General features: G+C 38.1%; 1 protein-coding gene across 1 annotated transcript in view; it reads right to left on the bottom strand.

The window, feature by feature from the left end:
* Nucleotides 1-271: 271 nt before the first annotated feature.
* The window catches only part of GLIS3 (GLIS family zinc finger 3), a 117,825-nt gene continuing 97,136 nt past the window's right edge, over nucleotides 272-20,960 (bottom strand). The window contains exons 6-9 of the mRNA XM_058828103.1: nucleotides 19,332-19,491; nucleotides 11,378-11,559; nucleotides 4,903-5,082; nucleotides 272-3,701 (exon numbers count right to left, since the gene is read on the bottom strand). Of these exons, the coding sequence (XP_058684086.1) occupies nucleotides 3,565-3,701; nucleotides 4,903-5,082; nucleotides 11,378-11,559; nucleotides 19,332-19,491 (659 nt within the window). The 3' untranslated portion in view covers nucleotides 272-3,564. The remainder of the gene's footprint in view (nucleotides 3,702-4,902; nucleotides 5,083-11,377; nucleotides 11,560-19,331; nucleotides 19,492-20,960) is intronic.

The raw sequence follows: 20,960 nt of genomic DNA, 5'->3' as shown, positions 1-20,960 counted from the left end.
AGCATGTATAAATATGTAGATTACTCTGTAAGGTTTAGGAAAAACATAATCCCACTTTCTCTCCTCACCAAAGTGCTTTGTCTAAAAAATATTACACAAGATGTTGCTTTCTGTACAGATGCTGTTTTCTGTACAGAACAAAAGGATTTATTTTTCTTAAAAAAAAACTCAGCTAATTTTAATTTGTGGTATTTTTCTTTTGCTTTTCTTGCTTCAAGGAAAAATATATATATATATATATATATATATATATATATATATATATATATATATACACAAAGCCCCAAACCAAGAACAAAATTTCATACAAACAAGAAAAAAGTGCCATTTAAAAAAATCTGCTATAAAATTACACAGGGAAAACAGGGAATAAACAGTTAAAATGTAATTTTTATACTCATTAACACCTTTTCAAGAAAAGCTGAAAACAATATACAGTGTGACAGATGGCATTAGCACTGCAATTCTTCAGCATCTGGTAGTAGTAAACCACAATGCCTATATGTTTGTGTGTATGCACACATAGAAAGGGAGACCCAAATACACACATGCACTCTCATACACTTCCACTTGTACACATGCACTTTGAAACTGTATTTTAAACTCCAGTGTAGAACCATTTCTAATGCAAATATAGATAGACCACTGAGTCGGGAAACAGTTGAATTGTATAAAAGAATAATTGTAAATAATTTCTTTTGAATATTGTTTAATGTCCGCAGTCCAAACTCACTTCATCTCTTAGATATGAATCCCTTTAGAAAGTTAACAATACAGCAGGTAGAATAACAATACAAAACTCACTGAGACACAAGTATTTGCAAATAACTCAGTTATGCAGATAACCCACAAAATTGTATTTTCTCAAGCACCATTTCTGATTGTGACAAACAGGATTCCCTCTCTAAATATCCAATATAAATGAGATACAATGGGGCTTTTTATGCAATTGCCCTCAGTGATTAAACTGATGCCTTGAAGTCAGTCCAACTCCAAAGAGAATAATGAAATGATAGTGAAAAATTATCTGTCTCTGAATGAGAAGTAAACAAAGGCATACCTTTTTACAGACTGGTAGCCCACATTCATGTGCTTGATTTGAGTGTTCTCTAGGGCCTTATTTTTAGGATTAAGCTCATAGAAAGCTGTAAATATATATATTATATGTATGTGTAAGAATAAATTAATGAGTTGCAGAAGTTTCCTTTTTGAAATGCAGCTGATGAACCCCCAAGTTAAAAATGCCCTTTTTGAATTCTGTACTCCCACCTTCCCTTTGGTCAGCATGTTTCAAAATGTATAATCCCCCAGCTCTACAGAAGAACTTGTACATTCAGATACTAGAAAAAAAACATTTCAAAAATCAAGGTGGTACAGATCCGAAGACAGCAACAGTATTTCAGTTTTGTAAACAGCAATGGACAGTATCTGGACAATCACGTGGTTAAAATAATTTTAAAGAATCTATCTTTAAGAAACTATACAGTTACATGTCTATGTACATACGTATGTCCACATGTAGTCTGATCCTGCCCTTGCTGACTTCGGTGGAACAAAACACAATTCCACACGTTCGAAATGGAAGTGTTCAGTGTGACTTCTTATTCGTACTGAACCAAGTTACTCTTGTGCAGTGATCAAAGAACGGGCTTTAAGATAGTACAAAATGAAAGCCTTATTAAAAAGCAAAACTTGCGGTCAATGCACATTATGCATTGTCTTTTTGATTGGACATGTGTAGCTATGAAGGATGCCTGGTGTCATTTAAACCAATGCAAATCACATATGGTAACATCTAGACCCCTTAGTGCAAGTTGGAGCAGACGGATACATTCTCTTGTCATGGGGGAAGCAAAATATATGGGGGAAGAACTTAGTACAGAATTAGCTGTATTTTAGTCACTTTGCTTCTCATTGTACTTCAATTATGTGCATGGTTTATCCATATATTCTATGTATCCGATGAAAACCTCTCCATTAAAAATTTAAGCACATGACTGCACATAAAAATATACTTAATGAATACAAACCTCAAAAGATTGCCAGTATTCACAAACATCTGAACATAAATTCAACTATTCCATATAATTGCAGATTAAATTATGAATTTGAGCCAAATTGGTCTTAAAGACCCTCAAAAGTTTGCCAGGGGAAAAAAAAAATAAAAGTTCGTATAAACCTTTTTTTTTTAATCTTTTTAGAAGAGTGATTTCAGAAGCATAGTTATGGTCCAGACTGTAAGAATGAACTTTTATGTCCGTACTCTGTCAGGTCATGAGAATATTAAGATGCACGCTACACAGTAAGAAATCCACAAAATGCATGAACAGAAATTGAAACCTAAAAACTCAGTCTTACTAATATAAGAGTTGTTCTCAAATTATACAGGATCACAGTGTTGACATCTCAATTTCAAAATACTGGTTTTAACTTATAACCTTGTGTGTTTTATGAAGGACAACCTAATTTGCTTGCATCCTGGACTAAATTTGAGGACCTTGAGTCTGACAGAAAAATCAAAACCACCATACCAGTCCAGTTTTATCTCTCTAAGTAACCAGATGAAACATAGCACACTTAGAGTAGTTCTTTCTGAAAATGTGTTATGGAAAAAGACTAGGACAACCAAAATTTAATTGCATCAGTACGGATAGCTTTTTAAAAAAATATGTGGAATTTAAGGAAGAATCTTTCCTGCAAAATATTTTAAACCTTCCTGTAGAAGACTATCGTACATACAGCAACAATCTACAATCTAATTAAAAAGCAACTGAAAGTTAAAATACATTTATGCTTATTTCGCAGATGTTAAATAGAGACAAAGTCCAAGTAACTTGTGTATTTAAACCTTCTTATTCATGCTTAAAAGATCAGAATGAATATTGGGAAAACAGTAATAGCCACACTTTATGGCTTAAAATTAAGAGGGAAGGAAAGGACACCTAACCTGAGGCCTGTAAGAAATACTCTACCAACAAAGAGATCCAGAAAGAAGCCACATCAATGCCTCCAATAGGTAGTGCCAGCATATATTTCTAATTTCTCTCTCTTTTGGATACTGGTGTTTGTTAAACTTTGGAACTATCACATGCAGACAGGTTGTGCAAAAACCGTATGCCTTTGAAATGTTTATAGTATGCTCTGGTGTTGCTTCTTTCCTTTTTTGAAAAAGGAATTTTCTAAAGCTATGTTCTTCTCTAAGTTTACCCATTCAGCTTGAAAGGATTTCAGCCAACAACCAGTTTTCTTATTTGGTCTCTGAATTCCCTTTGAGAAATTAAAAGAAGAAATAATTTTAGAAGTACAGTTTCTGTACCACAGATGAGAAGAAACAATTGCTAAGGTTTTGGCAAAGCTTGCTTTCTCCAAACATTCTCCATCTCAGTTGTCTTCTTGATTAAATGAAGAATGCTTGGTAATTGCTTTGTTCCTCTCCATTATGTATGTATATCTAGTCATATCCCCATACATACATGGCAGCTTCATGGAGAGAAAAAATTTGTAGGAAAATAACATAAGGGCAAGATGAAACAGTCAAGTTGTTGTAACTAGATATACATTACTTTAGCCTTCAGTGAATACAGAAGAAAGCTGGCTGGAACAATCATCCACTGCATTTACTTGTAGGAAACTGGTGTCCTCTGACATGCTGCAAGCTGAATCACCAAAGATACCTACAGACCCTGCTGGAAAGTCATACACTGGGAGAAGAAACAAAACAAAAAAAACCCCAGTTAATGAGTAGAATAACTATATATATAATGAAGTATGTCTTAATGCTTACACATAGAACTTGAAATTATTTTAATCAAATGCACAAGTAAAATAAGTAAGTCAAAAACTGTATGAAGTTAATTACATAACTTACTGGTTACCAAGGGAGGAATTTTCAGTTCTGTCAGAATCAAGTCTGAAGCAGAGCAGATTTCATTGCACCCATTTAATGGGTGTTAAAATTGTGAAAATTTTAAAAATTAACTTCATGCTCATTTAACAAATTTCATCATATTAAACACAGGATAAAAGACAACAAAATACAGTAGTATGTATTTGTTGTACAGTAGACCCTGGCACAGAACTTACTACCTTTTACAAGTGACAGTAGTAAGCCCAAGAGTAACTGTTTCCACTCCCATCTTTTGGATAACATGTTTACATGCTATGAGATGCCTCTTTGTTATTACAGGTGCACTGGCTTTGAAATACACTTCTGAAGGACCAAGACATAAAAGGGACTTCAAAGCACAATAAATGTTAAGTGGATTGATTCATCCTGTGTGGAAGGACAGTAAAAGATCTGGGTACTAGTCAAGTGCTAGGATTAGGCTCACTGTCTTGTACTGATATTTTGCACAGAGATCTTTCATCCTTCCAGAGCAGCATGCAAGCTCCTTAAGTACTTTTCATCTAGGCACAGACTAAGTTAAGTGCACACAGATGAGTGTACATCTAGGCAGGTTTTGTCACAGAAGTAGGAATCAGTGAAATTCAATATTGATAAAAACCAAACATGCGCCAAGCAAAATCAGTAGTTTGAATCATTTCAGGTCCCTGCCACAATATGTGCAGTGGAGTGGATTATCTGCACAAATATCACAGAGGGCTTAATGGACTGTATTTCCACTCAAATACACAAGCCAGAGACTGTCTAAGCCCCACAGACTAGAACCTTGAGAAGCCTTCAAGAGAGTGCAGATTGCACACAGGCCGGTTGTTACTGTCACCTATGGCAACTGCCAGCCTCCTAACACCAACCACTCCATGAAGGTCTGTAAACTATCTCCTCTTTGTAAAGAGCCAAATCTGTCATGACATGTCCCACCCAAATACACAGCTTGTGCGCATCTGCCAAAGTTTACAAACCATACACAATCATACATGGAGTCACCAGCTGTTATTTACCTTTGATACCAGAATGATCTGAAAAACCTCGATGGAGAATGCCAAGCCCTGCCTGGCCCGCTGATGTGAGAGCTGAGCAGTCAACAGGAGGAACCATATTGCAAGAAACACTGTCTTGTATGTTCTTCTGAGTGTCAGCATAGTGTGGAGGGCAGAAAGTTTGAAGCTGCCCATAAAAACCTAGAATGAGAAGAAGGCCATCAGTAAAAGACCTGGACAGAGATACAAAGGATAGTGTGTGGAACCATGGCCATGAGAATGATAAAAACCTCAACTGCCCTACCACCAGATCTTCAGTAATTTTAAACAAATAAAGCAGTGTTGATATCTGTGTTGATAAACTAAAAATTCCTCAAGTTGCTACTAATTTCAAATACAATCTGCTACATGGACATCCTGATTCCACCATGACCTGTGAGAGGCACTGACTGGCTAGAAACTGAAATTTTTCAGATTTCTCCCTGTACTGCACAATCCTATGTCTGAGCTGGTACTCTCCAGAGTCACACTGTGCCTCTGCCTGAAAAATCTAAGAAAATGCTAAATTCAAAATAAAAGAAGACTACCCAAGTAAAGTCTGAATAAAATCTAAGGATCTCTCACTGATGCCAAGACAGCTGCCTGATAGTCATGCATAGAAAGTCTGAGCAAAAATTTTTTATGATGGAAAGAGAGCATAGAAAAGTAACATAACTTTCCTAGATACAAGTTCTTTTCACAATTCAGTCTCAGTTTTTAAAATAGAGAGTCATAACCAAGAAATAAGCATATGTAGTTCTCTTATCCCTAGGTATATAGCATTATTCTAAATGTCTTTGTGTGCATCTGCAGTGCATCACGCCACACTGCAGAGGTCTTAGAACTGAAGCCCAACATGACACAGCAAAATCTCCTAACTTGGTGTCTTTATTCACAAAGGTAATTTACAGTACAGCTGAATGAAACATGAAACTATGTCCAGTTCAGGCAGTAGACCCTGACCGTACTTGAGATATCTGTTAGGGAACTAACTGTACCATCAGTTTTCTTTGTTTTCACACGGCACTGGAAAAACTGAAAAAAAAGGCAAACATGTTTGCTAATAAAGTTCAGCAACTGAATGTGTCAGCTGCAATTCTGGATTGCATAAATTTGTCTCTTATTAAACTGTTAAGTTTACATCAGCTGTGTTTCTTTGAATCAGTACATTACAGCCAAGACTCATGATGTCAAGGTACAGAACAAACAGCTACTTTTCTGACATGACAGCATTACTTCCTTGGAAAAGTGAAATATTTTTTGATATGATAAAAGCTGTAAGCTCTAAGAATTGCTTCTAAAAGCAAGAAGTTCTTGGTTTTTTATCACTTAAAAAGCCTTGTCCTGAGAGATGCTGAACATCTAAAAAGCCCTGGTCGACTGCTCAGCTCAAATTCACATGTGCAGTTGTGGTCCACATACATTTGTAATACCATCCTTATCCTATTGAATTGTAGTAGGCAAAGATTTCATTATAGATATGTAATGAATGACTGCCACAATTATAATTTCCATATGGTAGGAAGTTTCTGATGGACATCTATTGCCTCCTCAGTCATCTCTCTGCCTGTCACAGGAAAGAGAATACTTTCTCAAGAAAATCATTATAGCTGCCATTCAGAAATATATGCCATGCATGAGTAGCCTTTGAGGCTGTGGCATGTAGAAATTTCAGCTGTCTTGGGTCTGAAATACTTCAAGATAGTGTTTCTTTGTGGTATATTTCTGCATGTCCACTAGGCAAATTACACAAGCACCAAGTAATCATGTTGTACCATCTGGCTGTGAAGAACAAAAAGAAAAGAGAGAGTAAGAGAGAGATCCAAGTCACATACTGTACTAACAGACTAATTTGCAAATGTGAAAAAATAGAAATGTTTCTGCTTATTAAAATCTTATTTGTAATTTAAAGATAGGTGTTACTAGTAGATCTGTCTGTATAGAGGCACTAGTACAACTAACTCATATCAGCTAATAATTTTTTTTAAGAAATAAGAATTTATTATTTTCTTTAAATGAACACTGCATTTTTTATTTTTTTTTATTTCTTCCATGACTCAGACAGCTCTGGTCATCAACATAACTCACACATATAGGCAGAGTTACAGACACAATTTTAAAGGACAACTAGATTTCTAGTGCAAAAATATTCACAGTATCAGACTCATCCAAAAGCAAGTCAGCTTTTCCCATGTTTTACTTTACTCTATACTACAAGCACAATAAATTTTCTCAACTGCAAAGAGGGAACTTCTGTTGTTGTTCTTTCCTTTCACACCTAGCACATCTCTTCTGGCTTTTCTCAGAGCAAGCAATACTTATTCTTGCAGCTGCCTGTGTACTGTAGGTGCCTGTATCTTCAGACACCTCTCCTGAGAGTAGTTTTCCATGGCTGAAAAGAACCACTAGTACAGTACAGGTGGCAGGGACAATTGTTGCAGATTTCCAGCACCTGCACTGTCTTCTGTCTACAAGCACATATTACATTAGCATACAACAGCATCTAGCTGAGAAGTTGTTATTCCAGTCTCCAGGTCAGGATAGTTTCAGATTTATGGAATGGTAATACAGTAAAAGATGCTACAACCTAATGAAAGGAAATGAAGAGCTTCACTTCTGCAGCTCAGTGAGGCATCTAACATCATCGCTTCCAAACATTCCATGGAGCAAAGGATATTGTGAATTTCACAAGACCAAGAAAAGGGAATATTTAATCAATTATGTAAAACTAACTGAGGTGATAGAAAACCCTCTCTGACATTACTGTGTATGTTGAAAATCACTCAGAACAAATAATGAAACTTGAACTGTAGACAATGAAAGAAAAAGACATTTTGCAATACGAGTAGCTATTAGATACAACAAGGCTACCAGTCTTGATATTTCTCCCTAAAAGACAGTACTCTGAGATCACCATGATCTTTTAAGATGTTCAGGCTTTCAGAAATTGCATCTGTTTAGAACTTGTTTTCTTCAAAAAGCTTTTGGGCAATGAACCTCCTTCTTCCTTGATAAAGCTAATTTGAATGGAACTGACAAGCTTAAGACTACATACTGAGGCAAATTGTCACCATTGTCTAGTAGCATATTGAGCTGAAGTGGCTATAGTTACAGCACTTTAAATCTTGAGAAGACAGGTTATGAACTGCAGGAGATAGAAATTAACAGAACTTCCCACAGCCACTTCTTGTATACATAATAGTATGGTATGGAGATAACTCCATGGTGTTTTTCTGCATTGTAATGAACTGACCAAGGAAGACAGCAGTCTTTGTGTTGGTATTGGGAAAACATGAACTCTTGAAACATCTGCTTTTGAGAGAGTTTAGGTAAGCCTTTAAGGCACACAGGACAATGTTTTCAGTGTGGAATATAGGATGAGACAGCTGTGCTTAAGCTGGAGGGAGTATATTCTGACAAAATACCTTGTACAGTGACAATAGGTTACTTCATCTTTGAAAAGATATTTAATACCCACATTGTGGGTATTGAATTACACTGTATTATATCTTTCAATACTAAAAAAAATAATTAAATGTGCAGTCTACATTGTCTTCATACCAGTTTTAAGTGCAAAGATCTTTAAAATTTGAACTTTGAGTTGTCATCTGTGTGCAAATAATTCCTGTCAGCAGTGTCTATTTTCAACATAGGTTTTCCTGGGAGAGTGAGGCAGACACAGTAATGCTAGCGTGGGTCCAAGCCTTTGAAAGTCAACCATTTTTTGACCTCAGAAGATAGTATTAAACAGTATCTTAAATTTGGATGTGTAATAGGGCTTCAACTCAAATGTGACATTCACTCAGATGAGGGTCTGTACTGGGCCTTCTTGTAAAGAATGATAACCCATATATTTTGTCCTTTTAAATCCTCTTTTGACAGTAGGAGAGGGAGATGGGAACACAGTAGCATTGTTCTGGCCTGTCCTGAAGAGAAGATGCCCAGGGAGATACAAAGGTGCTGCACAAGCCAGTGCAAGCCCTGCATGGAGCAACAATTAATCCAGGGTGACCTGTGAACCCCTTGGAGGCAGGATTCTGTGGAAATTTTTCTACTTTAGAACACCTGGTTGTGCTCCCAGCTTCTAGGATTCCTAAAACTCCCATGGCCATGAGAGGAAGAAGGTGGTTAAGCCATCTGTATAATTGAAAGACAAGTTTTGGTCCTGGCAGGAAGACAGACCTTAACGTCTTGATGCCTTTCCAGAAGATGAGTTCTTGCCAAATGTTCAGGAAAAAAATTAATAAATTTTTTGTACTGTGGGAAGAGAAGGGCTAACCTGAAGGTTCCTGAGAAGGGCAAGCTTCAAGCCTTGCACTAGGAATTTACTGGACCTGTTCTGGCATGTTTTCACGTATGTCATATGACAATGAACTGTTTATTAAGAAATTTCACCCTGTACTCTGTTAGCCATACATTATTAGCTAAATATCAGAGAATATAGAAAGCCAACAGTAACTGCTTATGCCCATTGGGAAATATCATGTTCTTCTAGTACTGATCAGTGATGTAAGGAATTACTACTTTGTGGAGAAAACCACCTGCCTCAGATCCTGCTGCTCTGCAGCCAGTACGACATGAAGAATGTAACAGGATTGGCACTTTCCTTTCTCTCCTTCACTTTTATGAACTCATGGAGAGGCCAGTTTCTTCTCTTTGTTTCTAGAGAGACTGCTTACATCAGTGGAAGAAAATAAAAGAGGCCTTGTGTTGTGGTTTGATGCTGGCCTAACGCCAGGCACCCACAAGAGCTCACCCTCCCCTGCTACAGCTCAGCAGTGGAAGGAAAAAGGGAAAAAAGTTAATGAAAGGCTCAGGAATGAGGTAAGGGACAAAACACCTCAAGGGCAGAACAGGCTCAACTTAAGGTTGCAAAGTTAAATAGAATCAGAGAAGGATAATGAGAAGTAAAATGAGCCCTTAAAACACTTTTATCCCCCCCAGTACCTCCTTCCTTCTCACCAACAGTGCAGGGAGACAGGGCATGGGGGTTTTGGTCATTTCATCACCTGAGGTTTTCTTCCACTGTTCAGGGTGAGGAATCCTTCCCCTGAGAGACCACGGGGTCCCTCTCATGGGACACAGTTCTCCATGAACTTCTCTGATGTGGTTCCAGTCGCATGAACAGTAGTCCTCCCAAAACTGCTGCAGTGTGGGTCACAGCTCCATGGGGAGCAGCCCTCCAAGGACAGGCTGCTCCAGCCTGGAAGCAGGGCCCCCTCTCTCCATCGAGTCTTCCACAGGACCACAGCCTCCTCCAGGCATCCACCCTCTCTGGCACGGGCACCTTCCCCAGGGGCTGCGGGTGGGTCTCTGCATCCCCTGTGGATCCCCATGGGCTGCAGGGGCACAGCCGCTTCACCATGGTCTCACCACAGCCTGCAGAGGAATCTTGGCTCCAGCACCTGGAGCACCTCCTCCCCTCCTTCTCCACTGACCTTGGTGTCTTCATGTTGTTCCCTCACATGTTCTCACATCCTCCTCTTCTCTGACTAGAAGCAAAGCTGTGTGTCTACTTTGTTTTTTATTTTGTTCTTAAATCTGTTATCACAGAGATGTTACATCTCTCATTGGCTCAGTTTTGGCCAGCAGCCTGTCCATCTTCAGAGCCATCAGGGATTGGCTCTGCTGGACATGGTGGAAGCTTCAGCAGTTTCTCACAGGAGCCACCTCTGTGGCCCCCCTGCTACCAAAAACCAGACTGTGCCAAACCAATACACCCTGCTCTTCCCAGGATGTTTTCTGTGATATCTACAAGGATAATTCTGAGGAAGCCTGATCAATAAGGAAAATCCTAAGACATTTAAAAGTCCAGTCTGCTATGTACCTTGCGTCTATAAATATGGCAAACAATATATTTTAACAACTGAGAGGAAACAACAATACTTCTGTCAACACAGTCCTGAAATGTTAAGGTAATTAGCATTCAGTTTCCATACCAGCCAGGAAAAACAAACAAACAAAACAACCCACGAGCTGTTAATTTTCTTCTTGGCTACAGAAGAAATGCACAGGATTGAAGAGAGGGAGAGAGAGAGGTCTTGTAGAAGCTGATTGCACAGCACAAGTGGGAACACAGCTGCAAGAGTCTTCATGCTTACAGAAGAGTTCTCCATCTCTCTGCAAGTACAAGGGAAAAATATCCTACCTCTTGAAAACCTGGTTAAGTTACTTGCTAAATCAGGAGGGATTAGAGGTGTAACAATAGAAAATTAAAAGTTATCACAGAATTTTTTGCCATTCTGTTTCAGGAGCAGCACTGAAAATCAGTCTGAAGAGAAACCAGGATGAATAACAACTAGCTAAGTCTGAATGTATGGCTCTGAAGGCTACCTCCCAGGGTCTTTCAAGGAAAAGTACCTTAAAAATATCAGTGCCAGTCCCTGGAGCACTTAATTTAAAGATAAACAATAGCAACAAACAACTAACATCAGTGATGAAGATTCTTCCTTCTTACCCTGGATGTGAAGGGCATTTGGCTGAAAAGAAGGGCTTTCTGCTGATTGGTAGGTCTTCAGAGACATCCCTGCAAGCTGTGGAAGCTGAGGAGGTTGTGGAGCCTGTCTCTGCATCATGGGCTGTTGAATGGACATTCCCTGGGGGCTGATGTGATGAGGAGAAGGAGCTGGAGCAACAAACCTAGAAGTTCAAAACCACAAAGCTGTCATATCTACAATACGTAAGAGATAAAGACTGTTTTTACTTTATTTACACCACTTTAGTTATTTGCATAGATACAGACTTCCAAAATAACAGTGTGCAACCCAAATAAAGATGACATTTTTAAATGGTGACATATCATTAGACTGACATCTGGGAAATTAGCAGGCTGAATTGCCCCTTATCATGGAAAACTACTTTTGACCCACTCCTTCTGTGCATTTGTCTAAGTCATAATTGGAGGAGATGCCTCAAGGGGGACCTCATTTTGGAGGCATTGCCAGCTGTTTATTGTAAGGCTTTGTATTAACTTTACTTATCAGTGAATAGCTGCCCTTCCTCACTGACAGCAAGAGATCAGTTCAGGTCATTGGTCACAGAAGAGTTAGGTGTTAGATTCAGGCCCAGGTTTCAGGCTCTAGAAATTTTCATATGTTACACAGAGCTATTTGAAAATAAACAATTTGATGTCAATATAATGCAGGTAAGGGCAAGTATTTAATTGCTTCCAGAATCTGACCACATCAAAATGCTGATCTGGACTCAAGCTATAAACTTTCCTGGCAGAAGAAAGAATGCTTGAGAACAAATCTGGTGGTGCAACTGCCACAGAGGTTCATCACCTCAGTGGTATGTTTTGCACAGCTCTGTCACTACTGGCACTTCAAGGATATGCACTACTTTTGAAGATTTTACACTAGAGTTTTATGGAATTTAACTTTTTTATTGATTTTCTTCTGCATTTCCCTAAAACTGTGTATGTCAAAGTACATCACAGATAGGTCATGCAATCTTTTTTTGCAGACAGAAAGCTGCGATGTTAAGAATTTCTGTCTGTGCCCCAAACCACCCAAAAGACTGATGGGATCTGGCTAGTTAATGAATGCACAGGAATGGCTCTGGACCACCTTTTCATCAATGAGAGGAGAGCTGGAACATTCACAACACCAAAAAAAGAACCATGATATTTCTGCAGGAGGGTGAGTGGAAAGGGATGTGGTAATCCTGTTGTAGATCAGCCTGTCTCTCCACCACTAAAAATAAGCTGCAAGTCGGCTGAGGGGGAATATTTTTCTGTGTGCTCACTGGCTGCTGCTAGAAGAGATCAGTGCCTGCAGTTAATACAGTCTGCCTGTGCTCTAAAGGATGAATCCCTGTTGTCCTAAGACTGGGCCTCAATATACCAGATGACTTGTTTTTAACCTAATAAAAAGCCTTGTTTTTCCTGAAGAAGTGTAAGGAAGTTTTCATCACACCCTGAAAACAACAGAAGGTGCAACTCCAGCAGCAGGTCTACAGAACACCTCTGGGCAGGGTCATCATACACGCTGAAACTATTTAAATCCAAGTCATATGAGATCTTTCCTGCTGCAGCTAAGAAACTGTATCTGCCACATGTTATCTGCATGACTTTGACTTCATTTGAAAGGTATTTACTACATTTCTGGTGAACCATAATCTACATTTGGAGTGTAACAAGTCTCAAGATGAACTTTGGATGATGTACTGCCTATTCAGCTTTCTGTGAAAGCACATTTTTAAGCATATTAGGTAGGGTTTGGATGGTCCTGGTACTGATGTGATATTAACTTCATAAACATATATTACTTCAGAAATGCTATATGGATCGAGGAAATAAAGATGTTACTACTGAGCCATTGAGTCTTTAATGTGTCAAATATTTCATTGTTCCAGATAACTGATGCAGCGTAGACTGAAAGACATACCAGGGAGGAAGAGAAAAAGCATGCATATATTGCACAGTAATACTAGATTACAAATTTTCTTTAGGAAGAAAAATCAGTAGTTATATTGTGATAAAAATATCAGAGCTTTTTAAAATGTTCTATAACTACTTGGTTATATGTCTCCTGAATAATAACTGGAGTTAGTTTTTTGTATAGTAGTCACATAGAAAGACTGTTATCTCCTGCCAGAGACTGAGAGCCAGCACAGTCTTTAAATACTATTATTATTTTAAAAATCATGGGATATAATCCTTTGTGTTTTCAGGATTAATTTCTGAAAATTATTTTCTGAAAAATTATTTTAACAATAGTACAAAGTAGCTACTAACAGGAAAAATCATTTTCAAAATTCAAAGTGGAAAGCAGAATTTTACAGATTAACCTTTTTACAGATTTACCTTTGCACTATATTTTACAGCCAGACAGGATTCCTTTTTAGTAGAAATAAGTGGTCTTTATAACTATCTATTAATCAACCTGGCTTACCCACATCCATGACTACAGTTATCTACTTTTTCTTTCCTTCTGCTTAAAAAGAAAGAAACTTGTACTTGTCGCAGCCTAGATTTGTCTCTGAACAACCTCGTTATATTTCTGTGAGAACAGCTAATTTAATTTTATTCCTGGAACACTCAGGACCAGCTTGGAACCACTTGGAAACTGCAATCAAGAGCAATAGTCAAGCCCAGGTGTCAGTTCAATCAGGAACCAGCCAGATGTGCAGAAAGTTGCCCTTTCCTATGCCTGATAGGAGTAAAATCTGAGCAGGAATGTTTCTGGAGGCATTAAGAAAATTTTTCTTTTCCAATTTTAGCTGTGAAAAAAGTGTCTTGCTGGGGAATGACTAGATTTGGTAGTAAGTAAGATGGATGACAAAGTTACCAAAGCTTACCTGTTTAGATGAGATTAGTTAAAATGCCACATACAAAGGGGGTTTGTTAATGACCAGGACTGGTTATGACCTTATGAAAAGCATTTGTTTAGTGGAGCTGGTCCAGCCAGCAGTCACTACAACTACATGCACAATCTAAGAAATATGTGGAAAAGGAAGGAAAGAGAAAATCTAAGAGTCCTAATATACAGTGCATATATAATGGTGTATTTATATAGTACTTTCATTTAGTTTATTTTATCATGGTTGGCCACCCTACAAATAAATCCTTGGTGCAGTAGGGAAACAACTTCTCACGTCTCTGTTGCAAGAATACATGTAAGATGTTTCTTCATCTAGAAACCCAAGTGCTTTGCAACTCCTCAATTTATTTCACTGCAACCAAGTATTTTTTTAAAATATATTGAAAGAAAGGAAACTGCATCTGCATATAAAAGACATAATTTACCTACCATTAATCCATTCTATACTATGGCACAAAATCCTACTAACTTTAAATATTTGAGACAGGAACTATATTAACTATGTTGGATGTAGTTCTGTCTTCATTCTTATTTTTTTCCTCAACTTTGCACTGTAAATTAAAGCCAATGTCACCATTCAGACAAAATGGATCCTTATGGTTGCTACAGATATGTTTCTGAAGTAGAAATTGAATATTAAAGCTGAAAAACTTGGTTTTTTTTTTTTTTTCTTCATAGGCCATAGTTTTCTTTGAACAATTTGTAAACACAATTTATGCTCTCTTAACTGGCTGAGTCCTTTTTACTGGACTTCAGCAGTTTAGGAACATATCCAGATTGTTTTAAGGTTTTTTTTAGGAATGAAATCTTCTTGTATAACAGAAATATTTTGGGCAAGAAAACTAAAATCTAGCTGAAAGAAGGGATAGCAGGAAGAACCACCCTCTGACCAGTACCTCACCTTCTCTTTGGTGAGAAGATAAAAAGAGAATTAAAGTGGAATTTAAAGTGGAATTTAGGGAAGGAAGCTGTGAGCAGTCACCTCAGTATACAGACTCCCTGGAGGTACACTATGTAACTTTTTATAAAATATCTCAGTATTTTCTGTGCCTAGATTGTATCAGAGAACTAAGTTTCTTGCAAATGTGGAAAAAGGAAAAATGTGGAAAAAAGATGCCTTTGGAGAAGAAAAAAAAAGAAAAAAAGTGTGAGAAAAATTCCAAACTTTGCTAGGTTTGTTCTGAAAAGAGATTGTAGCCAGGTGGGATTCAGTCTCTATTCCCAAGTAACAAGTAACAGGACAAGAAGGAAACATCCTCAAGTTGTGCCAGAGAAGGTTTAGATTGAATAATAGGAAAATTTTCTTTGTATAAAGGGTGGGCAGGCATTGGACCAGGCTACCCAGGGAAGTGGTGAAGTCACCACCCCTGAAGGTATTTAAAGGACATGTGGATGTGTGGCACTTGGGTACATGGTTTAGCGGTGGCCTTGGCACTGTTAGGCTGACAGTTGGACTTGATGGTCTTAAGGGTTTTTTCCAGCCTAAATTATTCTAGGATTCTTTGAGTCTGTGGCTCAGGTCCAGGGTTAGCTTTACTGACTCCTCTAACTCAAGCATTTGTCATTTATTCGTGTTGTTTACCCACTAAAAAGAAAACATAATTAACAGGCAATCCTCTGAAGTGTCCCACACCTGGGAAGAAGCTGATGTACTTATTTCAAAACCACACTGGTAATTAAGACCTCCTTAGAGGCAGCCCTTTGTATGCTACACACAAAAAGGGTTTGTAACGTGAAGATTGGGTGTCTTGGCTTCTTGGGTAGAACTGCACAGAGGCTTTTGCTTCTGGAAGTCTAGCTTAGAGCTACTTACTATCTTACAGTGAAATCATAAAGGGACTATAACCACACACTCAAATAAGCAAAAAGAAACACTGTTGCAGAACTTATTATAGTGCAATGGTACTGCTAAACTGAACAGTTTGGCCCTATGTTCTTCTTGTCAGCCTTACACCATCTCTAAAAATTCCTGTGAAGCTGGGATGCATCATGCTTTAGGGACATACTGCTAGCTCCAGTTTATAGGTGGATAAAAAAATCACCTGGAAGGGATTCCATCAAGTTCACAAAACATTTTGTTATTTTCTCACAACTGATTAACAGGCTAGTTCTTGCTCAAAAGCAAGATATATGTTTGGATAATTCATTATATAAATAAAGAATTTAAAAATATTAATTTCAAACATTTAGCACCATCAGTTTTGGGGCATTAAGCCACATATGTTAACAATATATTAAACCCTAATTTTTGATCTGAGTTTTAATTAGATTCTTTCAGCTTATTTGTATGCTCATGACTTCTTGTATTACAGAAGTGAGTAAAAAGGAAGTTAAGTATATATTCCCTGTTACAAATATGCTTTTAGGTACACACTTGGTACCTTCACTGAATAGCTGCAGTACTTCATATTAGTGGAGCACTCAAAGTTAGTATTGAAGAGCTGGGAGAGACAAAACATAAATCTGCACTTTTATAATTTATGTTCTCCCCTTTGATAAATTAAGTGGTTTGTTAGATTCAAACTCTCTGACTGCCTTGCCCTACGAGCTCTCAGAGTTTTGCACACATAATGAATGCAATGTAGGATGTTCCATGTTTGGCTCAGTTTCTCACATTAATAAGGCTTCATCAAGTCCACACTTTCCTCTCACACCACCTAGAAGACAAAGATGAAAGAAACACTCCCATTATTTCTCTAGCCCATGGTATCTGGAAATGTAGAGAAAGTGCTTTTTTCCTTCTGCTTCTGTCTCTCATAAACCCGAATCTTCTGTCCAGAAAGTGGCACAGGCTTGGCCCCCAATGTCATCAAACAGCCAGGCCAGTTTGGATCAGCTTCAGTCCAACAAATTCAGCCTTCTGCTGGATCAAGTGCTGGTCAGCCTTGTCCTAGCTCTGGAATGACCCTGGGCATGCACAGTGTGTTGGGAACCGCACAGCATAGAACCACAGAATAGTTTGGGTTGGAAGGGACCTTCAAAGCTCATCTAGTCCAACCCTTTTGAGCATGCAGGCCAACAAAACCTCTGGCGGCACCCCTAAATCCTGCAGTCCTCTCAACAATAAGGTTGAAATAAACTGGATGATTCACACCTTTCAAAGGCACCACCTCTGCTACTTTCTCTACTGAAGATTAGCTCACTTTTTCACTGTTCTCATCACACCCATGAAGTGAGGTGTCAGCCAACTCGCAAGGCCCCTAGGTGAGCATACTGTTAGATTCAAGATGAAGATTCTGCCTCACTTTTTCTTTTACACATTTCCCTTAACTTTTAGCCTATGTAATTCAATCAAAACAACACTGCCATAATACTTCTTTCCTTTTCTCAATTTAAATTTCCATTTGTCACACTACTTAAATGAAGACACTGTAAGTTTTTTTTTTAATCCAAAGCAGCTCCAAATATGGGAATTAGCACTTCAAGCCTTTTTAGAGAGCATGTATACACTTAACACACGAAAAAGGAGTATGCCATGTTAGCTTTTTATTATTCTGTAGAGTACTCTATTATTTTGACATCTGAAATGCATTCAATTAATTGAATGAATGAAGTCTCACTGTAGGCACCTCTGCTATGGTTTTACAGAAGATGAACCTCAGAAATGGGGTAGTAAGATCATTGTCTTTTGTAATGACATTTATACCTCTAACACCTATTAATGTGTCCCTGCCTGTCACCTCATGCTCTGGCAATCATTGAATATGGAGATTAGACAGGCCATGCACTGAAGAGAAAACTATACTGGGACAGAAAAACCTCTGTGTCAGGCAAGAGAGCATGGACAGAGGGTGTGCACAGAGGGCCAGAGCCAGCACAAGGGAAAAAGACCAGGATGATGGGGCAGGAGTGGGGTGGAAGGAATGAACCAAGTAGGTGGGCTCCAGTGACCATGAGGCAGTGAGCTCCATCTCAGACTGATGTACAAAAAAGCTCAACAACTTCAAGCAGCTCCAGAACTGGCTGAACTCACATGTGAAGTCTGAAATAAAAACGTACTTAACCTGTTGTTAATTTCCCGAGACATCATGTTCTTCTATCTTCCTGATACAAGGCAGAGTGAATATTGCTTTCATCCAAAGAAATTATGCTCATTTAACAGTAATTGAAATCTAGTGAATGTTGTTTTCAGGTTTATAATTGGGGATTTTGTACTCTTCAAATTACTGTCATTTCTGTCACTCTAGGAAACTAAATACTTTGAAATACATTAGTGAAATACAGCAATTTATCACTTAAAGCACTGAAAAAGAAATTTAAAAGATAATATTTAAGTATCCATTAACAGATAGTAAGAGTTTAGTATTTCATGTGATGATGCTATCTTCCTGACTTTTCCACTAAAAAACATTTATTTAGGTCTCCTCAGACTTGAGATTTGGCAGATTTCTGGTTCAAGGAACTATAGATTTCCACATCTGTAGTACCATACACTACCTAAATCATTGGAAAGATTGCTGAAAATAATTTAGGAAATGTCTCAGGATGAAAATCAAAACACATCCAAGCAATTGGTTTTTATGTCACTGAAATACCTAAAATCATAGAATTTACAATACCCAACAAGTATATAATAAAACATACATAACTGTCATAAAATAAATCCTGACTATAAATCAAACTCTAAAACTAGTGAAATAAAAACCTGCTTGTTATCTATTGTTCTTCATAAAATGGCAATTTAAAAAAAGAAAGGCAAAGTCGTCCTTCAGAAATGCTTAGTACTGAGCAAATATTGATAGAATATGACTCTTCTCCCACAATGAAACAGAAACATGAATCTCAGGGTCCCCATTCTGTAAGACATGGCTGTGGTCATCTGAAGTTCACTGTGCCAACTGGTACAATTCTCCTTGCTTGGGCCCTTTGTTGGGATCAAGAAGAGATTGGAGGAAGTCCCTGAAATGGAGACGGAATAATGTTGTCCATTTCACCTCTCCTTCTCCTGATAAACCCCTACCCAGAGCAGTTGTTAGGCCAGGGCTGCCAACAGTGCCTTTCTCTACACCAACAATTGTTTTTCCCCCATCCTGGCAGCTCTGATGATAGTCCAGCCTCAGGCTCAAGGTAGGAAACACAGGCTCTTACCTCTCTGAGTCTGCAGCTGCGAGAAGAGGTATCTGGGGAGGATGCAGAGGACTGCCCTGTATGTTATGTCCTGGAGAAGAGTGGCTGACAGGGTGGGACAAGGACACTGCCCCAGCTGCTGTTCCACTTTGATTTATCTGTGTGCTGGGGATCACAGCTGCTGAAAGTAAAAGAGAGAAATGACGCTCATCAGGCAGGAAACAACACTAATTGAAGAGTATCTTTGACTTACTATCATCAAATCAGTACTCTTAAAAACAATTCTGTCACCAAAATACCTCTCCTCTAATTACTGACATTATGAATTTGGAGTAGGGCTGAGAGTTCTTACATGTAGGCTAAGACAGTGTGAAGGTTTAATTTTGTAGCTCAGTTAGTTACATACATATATTTGCAAGGTTGTTTTTTTTTTAATTACTAAATATAGCTTTCTATTTCTGTAAGGAATATTTATGAGCTCCTTGACAATAACTGATATACTACTGCACAGAAAGAAAAATATGAAATAGTTTTTGCACTTGGAAGCATCACTTGCATATATTCTCCTCTTTCACTTTCCATAGGAAGTCCACACTTCCCTACAGGATTTTGTAGCCAGAAATATGTGGATATGTGTTGCATTGAGTTGTAAGTGGTAAGCCCAGCAAATGAGAAACCTATTGTCTGTTTTACCTTTATCCTCAGCTCATCTGTAAATCTGAAGTCTCCAGAGAACATGAAACTCAATAAACCATCATGCATTAAGAAGTACAGTAGAAGTAAAAATTGCATTTTCAAGGTAACAAGCCTGTCTCCAAAGTTAATCTGTCACATGGACCATCTGCACTGATGGCCATTCTATCTCTTTTCAGGTATTTTGAAAGCAGCTCATAGACACTGGAACACATTAAAGTACTGAAGCAATAGAGCAGGGTCTGGACTAGTATTTTAAGCCATTCCTAGCATGGCATTTCTAGATCACATCCCTGCCTTTCATTTTCTTCTCTTTTAGTGGACTGCAGTTTCTGAAGTTCAGTCTCTTCATAATGAATGGAGCTATAAATGGTGCAAGTGGCTGTGCTGCCTACAATGTTTGTCGCAGTCCATTGGTAAATGCTCTTAAAAATGGGAACCCAAGCATTACATCAGTTTTTGGAGAATGATTAAGTTGTCTCAAAACAGAAATTATAAACTCATAAGCAAAACTGGTAAATAAAAGGGCAAGTCTGAGGGGAAGCAAACTATCCTCCCTACACTAAGATAATATTATTAACACATTTTTGCCTCCTGTAATATGTGTACAGTCCTACCTTGGACTACACAATAAGCAGGAGTTCTAGATATGTATGCAATAATTCATCCTAAAAGGTGAAAAACAGAGATCCACTTCATTATTGGTAGTCCTACATTACTGCTCCTTTTGCATCCATTCTGTGTGCATCAAATAAAATGCTGTTTTTCACAGCAAGGGCCATTCATGTGTCAGTTCTTCCTTCTCGTTGTTTTTTTTCTTACAGGAATGAGCTGTAACTACTTTCCAAGGCTGTCACCCTTAACAAACTACTTTTTAAAGAAAAAACAGACCACTTTTTTCCAAAAAAAAAAATAGACTGCTTTTTTTCAGACATCTCTTAGGAACTCAGTAGGACT

This window comes from Poecile atricapillus, chromosome Z (assembly GCF_030490865.1).
Source record: "Poecile atricapillus isolate bPoeAtr1 chromosome Z, bPoeAtr1.hap1, whole genome shotgun sequence".
NCBI classification, from domain to species: Eukaryota; Metazoa; Chordata; class Aves; order Passeriformes; family Paridae; genus Poecile; species Poecile atricapillus.
The sequence above is the reverse complement of the archived record's forward strand: the minus strand, read 5'-3'. Positions and strand labels throughout refer to the sequence as shown.